The sequence below is a fragment of the Sodiomyces alkalinus genome, assembly GCF_003711515.1.
Source record: "Sodiomyces alkalinus F11 unplaced genomic scaffold SODALscaffold_10, whole genome shotgun sequence".
Classification (NCBI taxonomy): Eukaryota; Fungi; Ascomycota; class Sordariomycetes; order Glomerellales; family Plectosphaerellaceae; genus Sodiomyces; species Sodiomyces alkalinus.
This window is the reverse complement of record NW_021167088.1, coordinates 1,329,004-1,350,404: the sequence shown is the minus strand read 5'-3', so window position 1 is coordinate 1,350,404 and position 21,401 is coordinate 1,329,004. Positions and strand designations below refer to the sequence as shown.

At 58.7% G+C, this 21,401-nt stretch overlaps 7 protein-coding genes across 7 annotated transcripts in view; 6 read left to right on the top strand and 1 right to left on the bottom strand.

Annotated features, from left to right (window-relative positions):
• Window positions 1-173: 173 nt before the first annotated feature.
• Window positions 174-4,065, top strand: SODALDRAFT_362930 (hypothetical protein; the record flags this gene model as incomplete). The annotated part of the gene is made up of 6 exons (XM_028614510.1): window positions 174-225; window positions 315-392; window positions 499-617; window positions 982-1,260; window positions 1,348-1,380; window positions 1,534-4,065. 6 exons carry the CDS (start codon window positions 174-176, stop codon window positions 4,063-4,065), a joined length of 3,093 nt encoding a protein of 1,030 aa, XP_028463873.1.
• A 2,126-nt stretch (window positions 4,066-6,191) lies between these two features.
• Window positions 6,192-8,231, top strand: SODALDRAFT_381330 (glutamyl-tRNA amidotransferase; the record flags this gene model as incomplete). Its single annotated transcript, XM_028615161.1, has 1 exon — window positions 6,192-8,231. The coding sequence occupies exon 1, from the start codon at window positions 6,264-6,266 to the stop codon at window positions 8,229-8,231; it is 1,968 nt and encodes a 655-aa protein (XP_028463872.1). The 5' UTR covers window positions 6,192-6,263.
• Window positions 8,232-8,580: 349 nt separating this feature from the next.
• SODALDRAFT_320519 (acyl-CoA ligase) lies at window positions 8,581-14,572 on the bottom strand (the record flags this gene model as incomplete). The annotated part of the gene is made up of 4 exons (XM_028609545.1): window positions 8,581-9,379; window positions 9,466-14,298; window positions 14,376-14,398; window positions 14,510-14,572. 4 exons carry the CDS (start codon window positions 14,570-14,572, stop codon window positions 8,581-8,583), a joined length of 5,718 nt encoding a protein of 1,905 aa, XP_028463871.1.
• Window positions 14,573-16,012: 1,440 nt separating this feature from the next.
• SODALDRAFT_57261 (hypothetical protein) lies at window positions 16,013-16,725 on the top strand. The gene is made up of 2 exons (XM_028615491.1): window positions 16,013-16,096; window positions 16,302-16,725. Exon 2 carries the CDS (start codon window positions 16,397-16,399, stop codon window positions 16,691-16,693), a length of 297 nt encoding a protein of 98 aa, XP_028463870.1. The 5' UTR covers window positions 16,013-16,096; window positions 16,302-16,396; the 3' UTR covers window positions 16,694-16,725.
• Window positions 16,421-19,594, top strand: SODALDRAFT_57332 (hypothetical protein). Its single transcript, XM_028615492.1, has one exon. The coding sequence runs from the start codon at window positions 16,803-16,805 to the stop codon at window positions 19,095-19,097; it is 2,295 nt and encodes a 764-aa protein (XP_028463869.1). The 5' UTR covers window positions 16,421-16,802; the 3' UTR covers window positions 19,098-19,594.
• On the top strand, window positions 19,468-20,367 carry SODALDRAFT_328450 (hypothetical protein; the record flags this gene model as incomplete). The annotated part of the gene is made up of 2 exons (XM_028610697.1): window positions 19,468-20,029; window positions 20,093-20,367. A coding segment is annotated over exon 1 (332 nt), but the record flags the coding sequence as incomplete, so codon positions are not given.
• An 839-nt stretch (window positions 20,368-21,206) lies between these two features.
• Window positions 21,207-21,401, top strand: part of SODALDRAFT_320517 (hypothetical protein) — a gene marked incomplete at both ends in the record, with an annotated part of 2,411 nt that continues 2,216 nt past the window's right edge. Inside the window, one exon of the mRNA XM_028609544.1 lies at window positions 21,207-21,290. Within this exon, the coding sequence (XP_028463867.1) occupies window positions 21,207-21,290 (84 nt within the window). The remainder of the gene's footprint in view (window positions 21,291-21,401) is intronic.

Below are 21,401 nucleotides of genomic sequence, written 5' to 3'. Positions count from 1 at the left end.
GGGGTCCGATTTCGTCCACTCACACCGCTCTTCGCCTCTTCCCCCCCCCGTTCGCGGGGTTTGCGGAATGACTTGTTGGCCGCTCACGATTCGCTGGATTGGCGGGATAACGTGTTGATGGGGGGTGATCGTGGACTTTCCCTCGCGCCATATTGGACGAGTGATGGGGGGGGATGGCTATTACATCTTGCACTGGGCGCTGCGCCAAGGACTGGGTCGGCTCAGGTGATTCGCAACGATCGCATAAGAAATAAACAACACGAACTGGTTGTTTTGATCGTCGATTGAGGGCAACACGATGTCCCAAATTCAAGGGATTGATTGGAACGTTCCAATGGCTTCGTGGAAGTGGAAGGCCATGCTCAGGGACCGAGCAAAGGAGGCCACCCAAAGTACTGACTACCTGACGCTTTGAGCAGAGTCGGGGCTGATAAGCGTAATTAAGGTACCTTATTAGTTGCATGGCCATGTGTCTCGCATGGATCATTCATTGACAAGGACAGAGGCGATGCATTCAGATTTCCTCCCATCCCAACCGCACTGATATGCTACTTCGTATATTTACTCTGTCGGACACCGTTGGGACTATCCTGAGCTTCTTTACCAGGCAGCAAAAAGTTGGGATAGAGAGGAGAGGATAAAGACAAATGATGAATCGTAAAGGTATTCGGTACCTCAGTACGGAGTACGCACCAGGCTTCAGGGCCCACCGAATCTACCTTAGGGTACCTTACCCACCAGGTTGCTGGAAAAGGTCACGGCGGTTACAGTTACATCACCAAAGTATTCCAAAGTAAACAATGCAGTAGCCTGCGACTGCCCCCCCAAAGACCCCGAACCCTCATCTCGTTCCTCCCCCACGGGAAGGAGGAAACAAAAAAAGAAAGAAAAAATGGAAATGGAAATTCTTCAACGACCTCATCCCGGACCTCTCTCCCAGTTCAATACTTCGCCTCCTCTTCCCACTTCTGAACGCAACAGGATACCCACAGACCAAGCAAATTGTCTGCCTACCCCTTACTAACCAACAGCGACCTTCCTTTCATATTTGATTTTGCTCATCGCATCTATTCTTCCGACTTTCCATCCGACTTTCCATCCGACGTCCCATCCGACTCCCCCTCAGATTTCAGACAGTCCGGACAGAGGCCCCTCTCATGCATGCCAGCATTCGTTGACTTGGTTCTTGCATTGCTTCTTTCTATCCCCGTCTTGCATTGGCATCTGGAGCCCGGCGTTGTTTGCTTTGTGCCTTGTGCTGTGAGTTTCTTCCTCCCCCGAGGTCAAACAAACAGAGAGGCCACCGTCTCTTCCCTTTGATCCTATTTGATCCCGTCATTCTCTGAGCGGCCATCTTGTCCTGTACGACGCCAAGCTTTGGTGGGACTAATTTTTGACCATCTTCAGGCTTTGGCTTCACCATTTTACGAACCTCCCAATGGCCACTTTGAGATACCACCTACGTTGCCTGCCTCTTTTTTGATCGACGTGCCGACTACGCTACCGCCTTGATTTTCTCTGTGCCCTGTCCAGCCAACTGACCCTGCTTCGTTCGACCTTTGGGGGGTTCCTCGGCCACCGCGCCTCCCCATTGCTATCCGCAACGACGGTGGATCACCCGGAACGGCTTCTGCCGCCTGCCGACGCATCGACAAGAACAAGCCCGTCATGAACGATCAACCACCGCCTCCCCCGCCGCACGGGGCGAACCCCAAAACCACCAGCGGCGGTCTGGGACCGGGCCACTACGACATCTTCGTCATCCCCCAGCGCGACAAAGGCGGTGGCTTCATTTACCTCCCCGCCATGACCGCCAACGGCCCTTCCTTCGCCGCCGGTTTCGCCTCCGCCCTGGCCCTCGTCGTCATATGCCAGAGCATGGCGCCGGCCTTCCAAGTCTGGTGGCAGAACTTCCAGGGCATGGGGAACATGGGCATGGGTCTCCTCGTGCTTGCCGTCGGCGTCGGAGCTTGGGCCTGGGGGAAGTCCCAAAGCCAGGGCGCCGCCGCTTCGTCTTCGTCCTCGTCCTCGTCTTCATCGCATCATCATTCTTCTTCCGCAGGCGGCGGTCCTGCCGCCGGAGGAGGTGGTGGTGGTCCTCCCCCGCATTTCCATGCCGGCGCTGCCCCGAACGCTGGCGGCGGCCCTCCTCCCCCCCAACCGCCGCCGCCGCCGCCGCCGCACAACGACCCTCCTCCGTACAACTCGCACGCGGGCCACGAGCAACCAAAGTCCTCCTGGCAAGCTCCGCCCCCTCAACCGGGCACGTCCCGACCCGCCGACCCGCCACCACCTGCTGACCCTCCGCCGACTCCAGACCCTCCTCCGACTCCTGATCCTCCACCGGCCCCTGGCCCCCCACCGAAAAGGGCGGCCACGCCACCACCACCGCCACCACCACCGAAACCGGCCACCCCGCCGCCGCCTAAGAATTCGTGGGAAAAGGCCCGCGAGGAAACAAGGAGGAAGGAAGAGGAGCGCAGGAAGAGGGAGGAGGAGCGGAAGAAGAAGGAGGAAGAAGAAAGGCGCAGGGCAGAGACGGCGCGGCGGGTACGAGAGTTCCGTGAAAGAGAGGCCCGTGAACGCGAAAGGCGAGAGCGGGAAGCGCGCGAGAAGGAGGAGCTCAAGCAGAAACTCGAGCACGAGAGGGCCGAGCGGGAGCGGCTGGAGAGGGAAAAGGCCGAGAGGGAGGCCAGGGAACGGGAGGAGCAGCGGAGGAGAGAGTTGGAAGAAGTACGAAGGAAGGAGGCCGAGGAGAGGCAGAGGAGAGACGAGGAGAGACGAAGGAAACTGGAGGAGGAGGAGACGCGTCGAAAAGAGGAGGAAGAGAAGGAGAAAAGGGAAGAAGAGGAGAGGAAACGAAAAGAGGCAGAAGAAGGCGAGAGAAAGAAGAAGGAAGCGGAAGAGGCGGCGCGAACAACCCGTCAGTCAAGCACGTATGCTTACTCGAGGGTTGGCGAGAGGACCAATCCGTGGCCGAACGGCAAGCCCAAACCCAGACCGAACCCAGCACCACCACCGAGCGAGTCGCCTTCTTCAACCCCGCGACCTGCACCTTCGACAACATCCACGTCCCGGCCTCCGCCTTCGACAACGTCCACTTCCCGGCCCCCGCCTTCGACAACATCCAGTCGTGCCAGGCAGCCGCCAGCCGCGTCGGCGTCGGCGTCGGCGTCAGGCAAAACGCATCTCGACCCGGAAGACGAAAGCTATTCGTACCGGCCGTACGACAAACCGCGGTCGCACACTCACAGGAGAGCCCCCTCCTCGGTCGGATCCGAGTCGTCCTGGGCGCCGTCGGCCACGACAACGCACACGTCGCCGCCGCCTAGCATGCGCGGACCGTACACGACCAAGGACCCCGACAAGATCGTCATTAAGGGGGTCTACCTCTTCATGAACCAGTTCGCCAAGACGCCAGCCAGCAACCTGCTCGCGGGGATCGGTACGGTAACGGACGGGCTGATCCTGCGCATCACGACCGAAGGGCTCTTCATCGACGACGACGTCCGCGGCGTCCCGCAGCGCGAATGGGACGTCAAGGCCTGGACCCTCAAGCTGGTCGAGGTATGGTGCCCGCTCCACTGCATCACCGCCGCCTCGGCCGCCTCGTCCCCGGCCGCCGCCGCCGCCGCCGCCGCGGCGAACCACCCCAGCTTTTTGTTCCGCATGGCGGCCTCCCAGCGGTTCCGCGCCGCGGACAGGGGCGTCGTCAAGCCGCTCACGGGCGACGACGCGGACGCGTACCTGGCCGAGGTGCTGCAGCACTGCCGCGAGACGTGCCGCTTGGGGCTCTGCGACGGCAAGTTGCGGAGCGCGAACGTGCCGTCGTCGGCTGGACACACGGGGGAGTGGAGGGCGCGCGGGCTCCACGTGCTCCGCGCCACGGTGCGCGACCAGGAGGGGAAGCGGTACCTCTTCGTCGTGGATGAGGAGGAGGCGTGGAAGATGGCGGTGGGGTTGCAGAGGTTGCGGCGGGGCACGCAGGTCCGGGCGCTGGGCGTCAGCGGGATGCCTGCTTCGGAGGCGCGCAATTCTCTCGAGACGCTGGGGTGGACGGCTTGAATGAAGAAGCCCGGGGAGAACGACGGCGGCGGGGTTTGGTTTATATCACGCTGCCCTGGTGTGCAGCTCAATATTTGCGAAGCCTATGTTGCGATTCTTCTTTTTCTTTTTCTTTGCCTCTCCTTTTTTTTTTCCCCCGATTCGGTGCATTTCTTGTCGACAAGACAAATCTTGGGTGACCGTCCTCGATTGTCAGTACATAAAAGTCAGGCAAGGTTACAGAGGATGATGGAGTCGAGTGACTGCAGAGATGTGGCGGGTGGATGCACAGAGCGGAAGGTGAAGCAGTGTGGGCGGCCGAGGGGAACGAGGTGCAAGGGGCAGGTCGCTACTGTTTACGAACAAGGGAACAGCGTCGTGCAGAGGGAGCTATATATCTCGGAAGACCCCTGGAGTCTTTGAAATACCGAGAGTGGGAGGCCATGACAACAGGACAATATTGGATTGGAATGTGAGCAGATTTGTTGCATAGCAGAGCGTGCATGTGGAATGCATTTGGAGCTCTTGGGTCGGGCCAGGATGGCAACGGCTACAGAGTCATTTGGCACCGCTATGAGTGTTATAAGCTCTTTTAATTGATCAAACTTTGATAACGTCTGTTGCGAGTTGATGCGGTGATGGAGTCGAGGAAGTTCTGGGCACCTCCTTTTTTTTTTTTTTTTTTTTTTTCCCTCCTCACAACCTCACATCCTCTTCCCCTGTAGGCATTGCGAACGGCAAAGAAAAGAAAATTCCCATCCTCCACTGCATAACCGTATGTTTGGTGTCCGTCAACGTCAACCTCGGGGCCGAGGCGAGGCATCCCGGGAATACAATAACCATACTCCGTATATCCATGTCTTGCCCGTGGCTTGCTCGAACTGAACAGGGCTTGATCTCATGTGCTCAATGTAAATTCATTACCTACCTTGGCTAGAAGTATTCTTATCTGCTTTGGCGAGTAATACGGCTTGAAGGAGATGCGTTACTAGAGTCTGATAATGTTGGTAATAGTCAGTACCTTCCTTAATTATACAATAGCTATCTCCTCGGGGTTTGCGCAGTTTAAAGCGTTCTTATCAGTGTATAATTTCCTTGTTGTGTTGGGTGTCAGCACGGATAAGACGTGTCCAGGGGTCTTACACAGCATTCTACCGCCATGTACTCGTTACTCTCATGTTCGCTTAACCTCGGGTCCTCGGGTCCTCTGAGCCAGAGATTCGGGATATAGCTTAATAAGGTAGAAATCAATAGTTAATACCTAAGGTACCTTTAGTTCACCAGGCCTTATCTCGAGCACTTCTCGGCGCCGAAGACGGGTACGGGTACGGGTAAAGCCGTCCGCTTATCTGGAAATACTACGTACTTTGTACCGCAGTACCTTGAGTACCTTATGTAAGGTACCTTACTCAGGTACAGTTTCCATATCCCCGCCATGAGCAGCTTATTCGAGATAACGCTTTTTTCTTCTATTTTTTTTCTCTCAGCCCCTGGCTAGTCCGTAGTTGGACAAGCCAAGGGACGAGAATAGGCTCAAGTTTCTGCTCGGTTTAACGGCCTTCTTCCGGGTCCGGTCTACTCTGTACCTTACGGTACGGGGTACTCTGCCTTAAGGTACTGAGGTATTGTAAGGTACCTTAGGTACCTTACCTTACTCGGTACCTTAGTCTTATCTCTTCGGTGTATCTTCACCCGGTCGGATCCGTAAACCACCACCGAGACCGAGGCTCGTTCACCGACCAGGGACAGGGACAGGGGCAGGGACCTTTGCATCTACACGTGTAGACAGCGACAACAACCCAGGACGCTAGAACCAAAAGGCTTCGCCCAAATCCTTGACTTATTGGTACCGTATTATGTGCATAATTACGGCTCCCACCAAAACCCACTGATAAGCATCTCCATCCTTCCTGGCATCCAATCACCATGGACAAAGGACCATGGCCCATGGCCCATGGGGATATCGTGAGATGGCCCCCAACTAGCCGGGGTCTTTCGAGGCTCCTCTAGGATTTCGAAGACGGGGGACCAGGAGTTAGCTCCTTCGGAGGCATGTCTTCACTCGAGAATTCGGGTCCTTGCTTTGACCCCTCTCCTTGGCGATGATAAAATGTCCGGGGTATAAAGAGAGGTCTGCTGCTGCCATGACAGTCGAAATGACCGACGAGAAGTGTTACCGACGCAACGCCTGACGACCCTGCTGCAAGCCCGCATCCACCATGAAGACAAGCGGCCTACCTCTCTTCGCCTTCGGGCTCTACGTCTCCACGGCGACCGCCCAGATCGTCCAGACGGGTGCTTCCCTCAAGCTGGGAGACATCTACTACTACGTCTCCCCCTTCTCCCAGGGCAAGATCGTCGACGGGCCCCTCGACATCAAGTCGCTGCCCCGCGCCTTCGGCTTCACCCCCATCACCGTCGTGTCCGACGATGGCGTCGACAAGGAAGCCCTCCCCTCCCTCTTCGGCAACTGGACCTCGGCCGACGACGTCTGGCAGCCCTCCTTCCTCTCCACCGTCTTCCTCGCCGGCCACGCCGCCTCGCCGTGCCTGAGCAAGCAGTCCTTCTACGAGGACGTCCGCTCCCTCGTCCTGCCCTTCGAGGGCAACAGCACCGCCCTCCCCTCGGGCCCGTACTTCCTCGACACCGCCTCGGGCGACGTCTACCAGGCCTACCGCCTCTACGACGACTCCATCGGCTCCTTCACCGAATCCCTCCTCCAGAGCCCCGACGCCAGCTCTTTCCAGCCCCTGTCGGCCCACATCCCCTCCTCGGCCTCCGTGACCATCGGCGTCCCCTCGCGCCTCTACTACAGCCCCACCCCGGAGAAGCCCCTCGCCGGCGTGCGCATCGGCATCAAGGACATCTACGACCTCGCCGGCATGCGCAAGTCCAACGGCAACCGCGCCTGGTGGAACCTCTACCCGCCCGCCGCCACCACCGCCCCCGTCGTCCAGCGCCTCCTCGACGCCGGCGCCATCGTCGTCGGCCACCAAAAGACCTCGCAGTTCGCCAACGGCGAGTCCCCCACCGCCGACTGGGTCGACTACCACGCCCCCTTCAACCCGCGCGGCGACGGCTACAACAACCCTTCCTCCTCGTCCGCCGGCGCCGGCGCCTCCGTCGGCGCCTACCCCTGGCTCGACATCGCCCTCGGCTCCGACACGGGCGGTTCCGTCCGCGGACCCGCCGGCGCCCAGGGCCTCTTCGGCAACCGCCCCTCCCACGGCCTCGTCTCCCTCGACGGCGTCATGCCCCTCTCCCCGACCCTCGACACGCCCGGCTTCCTCGTCCGCGACCCCTGGACCTGGGACGCCGCCAACAAGGCCATGTACGGCGCCAACTACACCTCGTACGCCGGCTCCTCCTCCGTCGCCTACCCGTCCAAGCTGTACACCGTGGGCCTCCCCGCCGCGTCCTCCGACGCCGGCAAGATGATCCACGACTTCGCCAACGCCCTGGCCGCCTTCCTGGGCACCGAACACTCCGTCTTCAACCTCGACTCCGCCTGGGCCGCCACCGGCCCCGCCGAACTGCGCTCCACCCGCCTCTCCACCCTCCTGAGCTCGACCTACGCCACCCTGATCACCAAGGAACAGATCGAGCTCGTCCGGGAGCCCTTCTTCGCCGACTACGCCGCCGCCCACGACGGCCGCCGCCCCTTCGTCAACCCGGTGCCCCTCTCGCGCTGGGCCTGGGGCGACTCGATCCCGGACGCATGGTACCCGGAAGCCCTGCACAACAAGACCGTCTTCATGGACTGGTTCAACGCCGAGGTCCTCCCCGCTTCGTCGTCGTCCGCCTCGTGCTCCGACTCCATCCTCATCTACCCGGGCAGCACCGGCAACCCGTCCCCGCGGAACCGCTACAGCGCCAGCGCCCCCGGCGCGCCGCTTGGTTTCGGCACCTCGCGCATCTCCGTCTTCGCCGAGGTCCCGGACAGCGTCTTCCCCCTCGGCGAGGTGGCGAGGCCCAGTACCATCACGGGGCGGGACGAGTTCCTGCCTGTTGCCGTCAATGTGCTCGTCGCCAAGGGATGTGATGGCCTGCTTGTCAAGCTGGCGCAGGATCTCGTCCGGGAGGGCGTCCTGACTGTTCCCAAGGCCGGTGGTACCATGGCGGGGGGTGACTTGCTGGTCAGGAGGGACATGGACCATGATTACCTTGCCGATATGGAGTGGATGTGATCATGTAAATATGCCTAGTTAGAAATATGTCTTCTCAGGGGGTTGGTAGGTAGAGAGACAGAGGCGACTCGCAATGTACTTACGAAGAGCGTATGTCATACTAAGACGTACGAATAATACTCTCATGTCCAGAGAATATGAAATATATTCATCCGTCTTCAAGTGGAAAAAGGTCTCAAGGGATATATCACATGCGCCTGTAGTGGGCAAACCCATCTGCCGAGAGAACCAAGGAAATAAACAGAGAGACAGGCCACAGGGCCCAAGAGAAACAGGATCGACTCTAGACACAGCCCAGTCCACTCTCCCGCCATGATACTCCTCTCCTCGTACGACACACCATGCCCACTCAACCCTGTTGTTGCCTCCGTTCCATATCATTGGCGAGGTTCATATGCATCACCGCATCCGCCAACCAATCCTCTCGCTCGTTTTCCTTCTCCCACAACTCCCAGCTCTCCCGCCCGTCGACCCCGGGCAACCTCAGCTGGGGCGGCCCTTGACCTGCCCTCGCGCCGTGCTCGGCGACACCCCCCGCCTGTTGCGTCTCCGCTCCTGCTTGCCCACCTCCGTCGAACGACTGCGGCGCATCCCTGGGAGCGAAGACCTGGTCATCCGTCGGCATTTCTGCAACGGGCGTCGGCACCATACTTTGTCTACGCTGCTGCTGTTGATGTTGATGTTGTTGTTGTTGTTGTTGGTAAGGGTACTGCTGCTGCTGCTGCTGCTGCTGCTGCTCGTACAGCGACCCCTGCCCCAAAATCTGCGGCGCCGGTTCCACATTCCTCAAGCTGGACGACCCGGCCGCCGGCACGCTCGCGCTCCGCTGACTCCCGACAGAGGCACGATGCTGGTCCGCGCTGCTGCCCGGCTCGCCTCCCAAGACCGGGGGATCCGTGTCGCGGATCGCAAACTGCGCCATGGTCCGCATCTTGCGCGTTACCCATCCTCCCAAGATCTTGCCGCGTTGCTTCTCGCCCAGTCGGGACCGAGGGAACTCGCCCTTGTTGACAAAGGCCACGATGTCGACGACGATTTGGTGCTCGTTGAGGATCGCGTTGACGATGACCGGCACCAACGACGCGAGGTACGACCTCCGCGCCACCTCGACCAGTACCACCACGAGACCTCCCGCTTGGAAGACGGCACTGCAGACGCAAACACTTTTGGTTAGCACCGAGGGACCACACAGAAAACAGAAACCAAATATACACCACACCACACCCAAACTTACCATCCATTAGGAACAATACTTCGGTGGGATCGCTCGACAGACGCCTCCATATCCATGGGGAAGTGGTTCAGCCCGTTAATCTCAAACGTCTCGCCAATGTTGCCCAGCACAAAGAGCACCTGCATGTCAACCAGCGCGCCCCCCGGCCCGATGGGCCTGCTGACGTTATGCAGGAACCCCAAATCCCCCGTGCGAACATACTTGATGCCCGGGTCGCCGTCGACCGTGCGCCCATCGAACCGCTCCGCATCAAACGCGTCCCGGGACCCGTAGAACGCCTTGACGCACGCCTCCGAGTCGACCCAGATCTCGCCGTACTCACCGTCGTGGCACAGCAGCCGGCTCTCCGGGTTGACAATCGCAATCTGCGTCGACACGGGGACCATGCCCGAGTCCTGCACCAGCAGCGCCTGGGGGTCGCCCTCCGGGTCGACGGGGATGACCAAGCCCCGCCGCAGCGCCTTGGTGTCGAGCCACAGCTCGATGGGCTCGATGCACATGTACGACCGCGACGCGATCATCGGGTTCACCACGTGCGTGTACACCGTGTTGATGGCCGTCCGGTCCAGACCCGCGGCCGCGAAGTGGAGGCGCACTTTCTGGAACACGTCCACCCGGGGACGCCCGTCCGCCGAGATCATCATGTTCCGGAGCTCGTGCAGGGTGAAGCCCTTGCCCTGCATCATGGCCATGGCGTGGTCCAGCATCTGCGGCGTGGCGTACGTGTCCTTGATCTTGTACCGCGACAGGGAGACGAACAGCGACGCCGGGCTCTGCGCGAACTCGACGGGCGACAGCAGGTAGGTCGGCGTACCGATGTAGATGCCCATCAAGCAGGAGTGGATGAACCCGAGACCCGTGGTGCTGCGAACGCAGCCGAGAACCGGCCGGGTGCTCGACATTTGGCACGTTTCCTTTTGCACCTTGCACATGCCCAGGATCGTGTCGTGGCCGAGCTGGACCGAGAGGCGGCGCTGGTCCGGCGTCCAGTACGTCCAGATGATGACCGGGTACCCCGGCTGGATCCAAGCCGGCTGCATGGTGATGCCCAGATCCCGCAGGCCGCTGTTCTGCTTTGGAGGCTTCGTCGTGTTGTAGTAGTTCGGGATGGCGATCTTGAGAATCTGCGCCGACTGCTTGACGTGGCTCGACACCGACTTGGTCTTGAGAAGATGGTCCACGTCCTGGTTCACCAAGCACGCCTTGACCGCATAGTCGCCAACGACGTGCAGGAAGGCGGGCACGTCTTCGTTGAGCCGGTTCTCGTCCAGGGGCGCCATGGGAATGACGACGACGCCCAGGTTGATACACGCGTGCACGGCGAAGACGAACTCCTCGGAATGGGTATACATGAGGATAACGTGGTCCCCCGCCCGGACCTTCACCTTGTTCTTCAAGTAGAGCGCCACGGCCGCCACCTTGGTGTCGAACTTCTTCCAGGCGATGCCCTTGCCTTCCCTGCCGCGGCCGTCAATGGTGCAGTAGGACAGTTCCTCGGGCTGCCGCGCCACGCGCCACTGGATCAGGTCGGTGATGCAGGAAAAGTTGTTCAGCGGCGTGGAGGTCCGGTCATCGATGACCACTTCTCGCCGGTCGATGCCGGAATACTGCTTGTCCGCGGGGAGGAGGATGTCCGCCCTCGACTCGGCGGCCACCTGCGACCATATTCCGCCGATGGGGTCGACGCCGATGGGAAGGTTGAGGACGGCATGCTCCACGCCGAACTTGACGTGGGCGCAGGGGATATTGCCCAAGTCGAACTCCCTCCGGCAGAGCATGTTCCCGATCTCCCTACGACCGTGCTTCACCACCCTCGGCAGCGAGTTGGGCGCCGTGATCATGACGCAGTAAAGGCGCAGATGGTGCTCCTGCATCAGCACCTCCATGCAGCGCTCGGCCAGCGACTCCAACAACGGGGCGTCGAGCTGTCTGGGCGGCTGGCCGGAGGCGAGCGGGGCCGTGGACGCCGCCGGGGACTCCAGCACGACGATGGGCAGGTGCTCGTCGTTGACAAAGACGTCAAAGGCCGAGCAGTCGTAGATCCTGGGCACGTTGCTGACGATGCTGACGACGAGGTGCTGGACGAAGAAGTAGCGGTACTCGGCGATCTCGGTCCCGTGCTCAACCCATTCGACCTTTTGTCGGATGCGATCCTCGTACAGTCCCAGCACGAAGACCTTGCCTTCGATCACCGTACCCAGCAAGCCCGTCCGCAAGAACTCGGGCTCGACGGGCGACGGCGTTGCTTCGCCCGGGTCAAACTTGTAGGACCGGGCGTGGAAGATTTGCTCGGTATGCTTGGGCAACGCCCAGAACCCTCCCGAGAGCGAGGGCGAGTCGACCCAGATCTCTCCGATGGAGTGAGGAGAGGACAACAGGCCGGTCTCCGGGTCCGCGACCGCCAACGTCGCATCGGGTATGGGGTATCCGAAGGCACCGACACGAACCGTGCCCGGCTCGTTTGCTCGTTTCCTCGCTTCGTCCCCAAGGGCAAGCACGACGACCTCGTTCGTCTTGAGCGCCTCGCGGTCCAGCAAGACCTCGCTCAGCTCGTTCTTGGCCTTCTCCTCGGTCGTGGTTGTGGCGCCGCCGAGAAGACTGCCGAAGCCGTTGGAGGGCATAGGCTTCACGTCCTCCTCCTTCTCCCTCTCCCTCTCCTTCTCCTTCTCCTTCTCCTCTTTATCGGAAGAAGCCGAATCGCGGTCGTTGCCCAGGTCCAGTTTCAGGGGGCAGCCCATCCTCTCCTCGCCGCCGAGCCAGTCCCGGACGCTCACGACCATGCCGCCGTGCTCGGGAAGGCAGAGCATGGGCGCGACGACCTCCCTCGCGCGGGGATTGCGGAGCGGCTTCAGCCACCTGTCGGCCAAGACTTCGTGAAATTGCGTATCCACGGTCAGTGTGTCGATGAGACATAGCTTGACCGTCTGGAAGTTGGGCTCCACGCCCTTCTTGTAGTTCCGGGTGGTCATGGGGTCCTGTTGGTAGTTGTAGGCGGCCTGCTTCAGGCCGGGATAGTCGGCCACCATGAGGGTGGCTTTGTATTTGGTGATGAGATGGGCGTAAAGACCGGGCACTTCGACGGCCTTGCTCTCCAACCAGACGGTGGTATGGCCTCCGTAGACGGTGAGAAGGACGCCCAATATCAGGCCGATTCCCTCCCGGGGGTCCAGGTAGGACAGGAGGATCTCGCTGCTGGCGCCTCCTCCAATCAGCCGGCCGTTCTTATCGCGCAGAGTGCGACTGAAGGTGTCCCCGGGACCGTTTCTGGGTATGGTCGAGACGATGGCGCTCAGGCAGGCCATTTGGTGCATGAGGGTCCGGTGGCTGAGGACCACGCCGCGCAGATCCCCCGTCGGAGCGCGCGAGAACTCGATATACGCGAGGTCCGGCACACTCAGCGGCGGGACGTCGTCCTTGCGCTTGGGATGGAAGCTACCAAACTCGTTCGTCTTCCACCACTCGACGCCTTTCGGCCAGTTGAGGCGCTGGGCCGAGATGTCGCGCTGGAACGCCCTGAGGTTCTGGTCGGTGGTCAAGGCGAGATGGGCCTGGGTCGACGTCAGGATCAGGTTGAGTTTCTGGTAGTCTTGCAGATCGTTGATCGGCACGGCCACGACGCCGGCAATGAAGCACCCCAAGAGGGCAATGGCAAAGTCGATCATCTCGGAATCCCGGTAGACGAGGGCCACGCGGTCTCCCCGGTAGAGCGAGCTCTTATCCCGGATGACCTGGGCGACTTTCTCGGCTCTCGAAGCGAGCTTGTCCCAGGTGATGGACGCGATCTCCTTGCCCTTGCTGTCGAGCACCCAGTAGGCCGGCATCTTAGCGGTGGTCCGTCCCCGGTGTCGCAACACTGCGGCAATGTTCTCGAACTGGGACATGGGCATGTTGGAATCGTGCGGATCGTAGATGGCGAAGGGAACCTCGCGCGGTTCGAGGGGCATCTGGCATTCGAGAAGTTCGGGAGGCGGCATGTCGTTGGCCGTCAACATGGGGGGCGCCTTGGCGACGGTGGGGGAAAAGGCTTCGCCGGTGGACTGGCGATGTTGGGGACCAGGACCAGGGCCGGGGCCATGACCGTGACCAGGACCAGGACCAGGACCAGGCCCAGGACCAGGCCCCGAGGAGCCCCAATCATCTCGGGGGGCTTGGTCGAAGGCTTGCTGCCCGGTGAAGCCGGGGAAGAAGCCGGTCGAATCCAACATGGTGCCGGACCGGCTCTCGTATTGGTGGGGATGATGATGATACTGATCTGGGTAGGCGACTGCTTGACCCGGGTAGCCGGCAGCTTGTTGGTCTGGATATGCAGCGTGTTGTTCGGGGTACGCGTCCTGAGGCGATTCCATGTAGCCCCCATGTTGTTCGGGTCTGAAAGCATAGTCACCCGACACCATGGACACGGATCGCGCCGAGTCGTCGAGGGGGGTGGTGGCGGGGCCGGTCGCGGTGGCGGAGACTGGATGGAGGAAGAGGGAATCGCGTTGTTGCAGTTGCACGGGAGGTCGGTGACCGGCAAGAGGCCCGCCTGGTCGGAGGAAGCCTACATCTGGGGATGCGTAGCCACTGCCAGAAGCAGAGGCGAAGGGAGATTGAGATCGGTGGCTTAGGTCGGTAGGACTGCTCGGATTCGAGTCTCTGCCGCCTAGGGTAGCAAGAGCGGCGGCTCTGTGGCCAACGTGGCCATCGTAGCCATCGTGACCACCGGGACTAGGGGCATCCGCAGAATGTATGCCTAATGCACCGCGGGGTCGGGTTTCGGGTTCGGCCACAGGCACATTGAGAGCATGGGAAGCGAGATACTGACTGAGCAGTTGTGTTCTGCGTTTGTAGTGGCTGGAAGCGACAAAAGAGTCAGCAGTCGGTCGAGTGAAAATGGGGAGAGTGACTTTGGGTGCATGAGGAGCGCTCACCCTTTCTCTGTGATGTCCCCCTCCTATAATCAACCCAAGTCAGCTGCAGACCTTCAGCCCTTCAGCTTGCATTATGGAGGATGTAATGTAAGAATGCAAATGTAGCGGAGGGCAAGACAGTGAGAATGACATACCTCCAACTCTTTTTGGAGCTCATCCAGCCTCTGTTGTAGTTCGGGCGGTAGGTCTGCTGCCATGGCTGCTATCGGCGACTGGTAGATGGAAGACGGTCAAAGACGGGTCGAATAAGAAGGGCCGGGGTGATGTGTAAGTGCACAGAGGAGTATGAGTCGGCAGTCGAACAGGGAGAAAGACGACGATCCATGGAGGAGTCAAGTCGGTGTTGGGAAGCACTGGAAGGCCCGAAGCCGCGTCCTGGGACCAACAAACCCAATAATCCCAAATCCAATCAGTGCTACCCGGTAGAGACTAACCCAGAGCGTCAGGAGGGGGTCGAATGTTGGAGATGTTGGAGATTTGGAGGGGGTTTGTTGTGTCCGATGTTACGAAGCCGAAGCCGAAGACGAAGAGGGGTCGCACAAGTTCTCGAGGGGGATCAAACGGGCGGCAGAATCGTGTGTATGCCGACCATTGGCGTTGAGCACGACGTGCAAAAAAGAGGAAGAAAAAATCAAGTGGATAAAAGAATGTGCGTGGGTGTATGACGGATTTCCCCTGGATGGTGGTGCGAGGCTGGAGGGGGAGGTTGAGGAGGAATAGGATGACGAGGTCTGGGAAGAAGGCCATAGAATGGCATCAACAGAGTTTACCGGGGTAAGGTACGTCAGGGTCTCTTCGTGTATGACTTCCAAAAGTACAGCTGAAGTACATTTTACTTTGATTGAAATACAGGGCACTCCACAGACAGAGTATGGAGTACCTCGTTTATCTTACCTTCTTCGTACTTTCGTATCCGTGCTTTCGTACTATTTCTACAGGGCGGCGGAAGCAAATGGTGCACGGAGTACGAAAAGCTTCGTACCTGCCGTTCGTCAAACATGGACAGGATAAGTAGCCAATCACGGGCTGGGTGCACACAAGGCAAGGCATCAGATTGTGTGGCACAACCACAGAATTTAAGCCACATGCAGTACTTGACCCCACTCACTAGCCACACATCCAAGTACCTTACTAAGGTACCTTATTACCTAAGGTAGGTACTAGGTCAACGTAAGGAAATTTTCCCAACCTCATTTCTTCCTCCTCTTCCTTTCTTCCTTCATTCCCTCTCCTTCTCACAACACAACACTCAACTCTCCCAAGTGGGAGCCGGGACATTTCTTTTGCTTTGCTCTTTTGCAATTACATTCTCCATTCTCTCCTCTACAATCTCGTTATATTTGCCGTCCCTTCACGATGGCCCAGAACTGGCTGTGCTTCGCCATGCCTTGGACTCTGTCCTCATTGAGATGGGCGACGTTTTCGTTTTCTTTGACGATTTCGTCTCCTCCCCCATGAGCCAAATTAAGACGCGATGGAACAAAAAGAATCTCCTCAAAGAACACGTTCGAGGCGTTGACGAGGCCTGGGCCTTGATTCCTCCATTTACTCAAGTCGTCGCCTTCAAAGGACCTTTCTTTGCTGGCCTCCCAGCCTCGAATCTTTTCAGGCCCTACCACCGAGACTAACCCACTAACTATTATGACGCCCTGACGCCCACTGAGCCGACTCCCCAGGATACATGTACGTCTTTACAATGTAGAGACTCGATATGACTTGTGGTACGTTCTTGCACCCAGTCTACCGGCTGACCACTGCTTCTTTCTCCTTCTCCTCCCTGGCACACATGATGAGACATGCATAACACAGACCTGTTCGGAATCTTCTGTCGAGAAACTTGCTTTATTGTCCTGATCCTGTGCCATTCGGCTTCTTACACTACGCTGCGCAACTTGCACAATGGTGTTGCTAACGAATCCTTTATAGATGCCCCCCGTCTTTGTCTTCTCTTTCAGTGAAGGACGCCATCATGTGCGAAAGACGAGCCAGACTGGCGAGTCTCGACAATCTCTGTCCTCGGAATGCAAAGCCATTGTCAGGAGTCGACAATGATGCTCCACGCCTATGATTTCTTTCAGCCTTTCAGCCCTACGACTCGCCTTGTCCCAGTATCCATCTATAGATCCTCTTTCTCTTGCCCACCCCACAATGATATCCGCTGCTCTCTCTCCTACATCGTGTCCTTGTTTGTCCAAGTGCTTTGTCCATGCCTCCCTGCGACTTGTACATATACAGCCCTCGTCCGACGACAGTGGAAATCATTTCATTCTCTCTTCCGACACATACCAACAATTTATCAACAACACCAACGAGTTTGAACTGCTTTTACTCTGCTTATAACAGACTTCAAACCGTCCACATATTCCAACGACTCCATCCAATCATCGTATCAGCTGTCCGTTGATCGGACACGAACGCGGAGAGACCATGGACCCATACAACGACGCGTTCGATCCCCTATTCACGTACGACCCTACTGACGAGCAGGGCATCAACTTCGACGACCATGTACCAGAGTCACAAGCCCCGATATTTCTCGAAGACTGGAACTTCATGGATGCCAGCAACAACTCCCCGAACGTAGCCCAGAACAACGAGGCCCCACAGTCCAACCAAGAGCAGTACAAAACAAAGACATTCGAGTTTTCCCTTCCTTCTCCTACAAATAGCCTGTTCGATGACGTGTCCCCCAAGGCGACGATCGAGCCGACCGCGGGGACAAAGGTGAGCCCCAAGCTGTCTGCCGCAGACCCATCTGCGCCTAAACAAAAGCCGCAGCTCAGCCTAACGCTGCCGCCTTTATCAACAGCAGTTCCATCTGCATCTAAACAGAAGCCACAGCTCAGTATAACGCTGCCTCCCTTGTCAGCAGTTATTGATCAGGCGCCCCAGTACCAGACTGATGGCCAAGCCGTCGCTGAGACCGAGCCTCAAGTTGGGATGAGCTTCGATGCGGAGTACGACCTGGTCGCACAGGACTTTCTGACCTCTGATACTATCGGCGCGACGAGCGTTGACCCGGCTCACCTCCCTGCGATCCCCATCGATCCGGCCCTCATGGAAATGTACAAGGCCGAGGTGCCGCAGGCACTACAGGTACCGCAGATATCACAGGTATCACGAGTACCACCAGTGCCCGCGACCAAGTCGCGTAACATGATGCAAGGTACAGTCGACTCCAGCCACTACAGCAACAGCAACAGCAACAACAACCACACTGGCATAAGCAGCTTCACCAGTCTTGGTAATGGCTTCGACTTGGGCTGGAATAACAGTTCGGTGCAAGCAAGCTATGACATTGCGCGGTATCCCACGCCCGAGGAGATGCCCCTATCAGCCTGGCCAGCGCCGCCGCAGCCACAGCCACAGCCACTGTCACTGCCACTGCCACTGCCGCAGCAACAGTACGTGCAACCGACAGACAGGGCATACACCCCGCCGGTCTCCCACGCCCCTTCAAGGGTCCCGACACCGCTCCCCAATGCCAGCGCCGTTGAAGCCCCCGCCGCAGCAGTCCCAGAGCGCATCCCCCGCCAGCGCAAGCAATGCCAAACGCTGGACTTCGCCCAATGGTACGAACCACTCCCCGCGGCGCCGGCGGCGTGGGGCGGCAAAGACCCCCTCCGGCCCAAGTTCACGTACACGCGCTCGGGCGAGTGGGCGCCGTCGGTGCGGCTGTCGCGCGACGACGTGCTGGAGTACATGGTGACGCGGAAGCAGACGGGCCAACCGCTACGGATCTGGATCCAGAACATGCCGGCGGGGTGCAACAACCGCAACCCGACCGAGGCGTCGCGGCGGTGCCGGTGGACCGAGTGCCCGGCCAAGAGTGGCACGATCCTCAAGGGCTGGTGGCGCGTGGCGTTCGACGAGCGGCCGGGCACGTCGGGCACGGTGCACGACCCGTTCCACAACGCGGGCTACATGCACCTGTTCTGCTTCGAGTCGTGCTTCGACCTGATCGAGGTGGTCTCGTCCTTCGACGTGCGCCCGGACACGCGCCACCTGGCCAAGGAGGAGCGCAACCCCATGGCGCTGACGCGCGACCACGGCGACCTCCTCCTCGACTGGGAGCGGTGGCGCGCGAGCCAGACGGCGGCGCACGCCGACTGGGCGCGGCGCCAGGCGGAGCGCACCGCCCGGGGTCTCCCCTTGGAACGGCGCCAGCGGCGCGACGAGGACCACCTCTGGTACGAGCTCACGACGGCGCACATGGCGAAAGAGTCGACGGCGCGGCAGGCGGTGCGGGACCGGCGCGGCGGGTTGTCGCTCGACAAGCACAAGGGCGACCTGGCCAAGTACTGCCGCATGAAGGCGGAGGCGTACAGGCGCACGCGGCGCGAGCAGGAAGAGGCGAGGAAACTGCTGGCCCGGCATAAGCAGACTACTGCTGCTGCTGCTCAGGGGCGGCAGCACCAGCGGCAGCAATCGCATTCCACCAGCCCCACTCGTGTGGCCGGGAACAAGCGTTCCCGCGAAAACGACGACGGCGACGACGATGGAGAGTGGACGCCCACCACGTCGTCGAAGCGGCCCAGGGGAGGAGAAGAGGCTTCGCCGACTTCGCCGACGCAGAGGGCTGCCAAGCGGCGTAGGGGCGGGGACTCGACCCCCGTGGACGAGGTGATTGTCATCCCTGACGAGCCCGAGTCGCCTAGGCGGTCCAGGCGATTGGGACAGTTGTTGGTAGGGGGGGTGCCCAAGTATCGACGCTCGGCTTGAACGATTCCTCTCTTTGTTTCCGCTGGGGCGGTAGAACAAAGCTGGCATCGGTGAGGAATGAGAGTTGGCTCGCTATCCTTGTTGGGAATCCAGAGCCAAGTTTTGATTTCTTTGTTTTAAGAGCGTGGCGTTTGGGTAGCGGGACAAGCATAGCGGCATCATCATAACAGCGTCAGCATAGGAGCACGGCGCATCATTATGTTAGAGTGTAGCAGTAGCATGTACATGATATGTATCATCAGCCAGCGTAGCGAGGGCTCGACCAATATCATGAGGATATTTAAAACCATATGACCACCCGTTTCCTTTCTCTCTCTCTCCTTTTCTTTCTCTCTTTTTCCTTTTTTTCTCCCCCCCCCTTCTCCATCTAGCCAAAGGGTAACCCTTTTCGCAAGCAAACGCCCGCTACTCTGATCAACAACCGTTTGTCAACAGAGCCTCGTGACGGACTTTTGCAAGAAGATATTGAATTAAGCCACACACATCGAAAGTCAAGACAGGGCGTCATAGAGACATGGCTGGTAAGTGCTTAAATGCTCACTCAGTGATATCAGCAAGCGGAGACGGAAAGTTCCGTGTCATAAACCAATCCAAGTTGTCCAAGTTGTCCTCTTCTCACCATAGGCTGCCTGACGACGAGGATGGAAAATTTGAACGGCCCAGTGCAGCTGAAGTGCAGCGGCGAGGCCGAAAACTACTAACAAGCCGACAGGCCACGACAACAAGCCCGACTAGGAGAGCCCGCGAGTGTCAGGGCAGTCAGGCCGGGGGGGGGGACAGAACGAAACAGCGAATCCGGATGGCGGTGGTGTTAGGCGACAAACATGGCAGCCCGGAGAGGAGTAATTAATAAAAGGAGAAGAGAAGACGAAGGGCGAGTATAATAAAGCACCTCACAGCTTAATATAAGCTGTACTGCATCCCCCAAGTAGGTACGTATCTGCGTCTCGTCTCGTTCCCTTCTCCAACGGATGGATTAATAATACAAGACGAAGCGAAGACCACGCGAGGATTCCGTTGTACTGAACTGGTACGGCTACAGTAAGGACACGGTGCACACAACTGCCTGTACTCGGTCGACGATGGTTTCTGCGCTGCTCCGAAACCGGACAATACAGTACCTATACTGACAAACCTCACTGACCCGCACGGAGTACTCCGCGCCGCGTTGCCCGGGACGAAGCACGTACTTCCGCACTTTCGTGCCTTTGTACTTTCGTACTCCCGCGACGGACCACCTTTAACCACATGCCCGTCCCTTTCATCTCCAACTTTCTTCCCTCGAAGCCAGCATCAGCATCTGTTTGTCCAACCCGCACTGAACAGCCAAACTGGCCGGGCGAGAGAGACCGGGAAGCAAAGACATCTTTCTTTCATCAACCGGTTGTTTCGACACATTGCTGGTGTCTCTCTCTTCTTTCTTGTTCTTTGTCTCGTTTCTTATCGCTTTCATTTCACTTCCCTCGTCATCGGACCTGGACCACGACCGACTCGTCATATATATTCCGGCGCTGCCACCTTACAAACAGGGACAAGGGGAACAGAAGGGAACCCAACGGGACGGGAACCCCCTTCAACCGACAATAGTCTGTCTAGACGAACTACGAATACGAGTCCTGGCTACGCCGCCGACTGGCCTTTGTGTCACCCACCCTTCCCTTCACCGGCTGGAAGGACATGCCACAGGTCAGCACGCAGATGGAGAAGCAGAAACAGATGCACATACAAGTCGAGTTCTTTACAATCTCCATTTCAAACGAGATGCAGGTTCATCTGATGTAGATGAATGAATTGCATCAAAGCTCCCATCTGGACTCGAGAAAGAATTCCCACGTCATCCAGACACCAGACGGACACAGCTCCCCCGTCTCTATCATCATCTCACAGCATTCCCGACCGTTTTGATCGGTCAGATTCTTGGCGCCAACATCTTCAACGCCAGCGACAGCTTCATCTTATCTGGATCCCTCTCACGGTCTCTACCAATTTCTTTTCTTTTTTTCTTCTTTTTGCTAAGAACATCCTCTCACATCCAAGCCTCGACACGATATCGTTGCTTCAACTCGGATCCAGCAACCTTGTGTGCTCCGTGGTCTGGTACGTGGCGTCATGGTCATGGGTGAATCCCGGAATGGCCATCGTGATGCCGCTGCCGACGCCGAGATGGCCTCCATGCCAACCACCGACAGCGGCGTAGACAGCCGTAACAAGACCGGCTCCGGAACGGATACTTCTACCGCTGCCGCTGCCGCTACCACCACCTCACCACCCCCTCCTGCACCTGCTTTGCAGATCATAATCCTG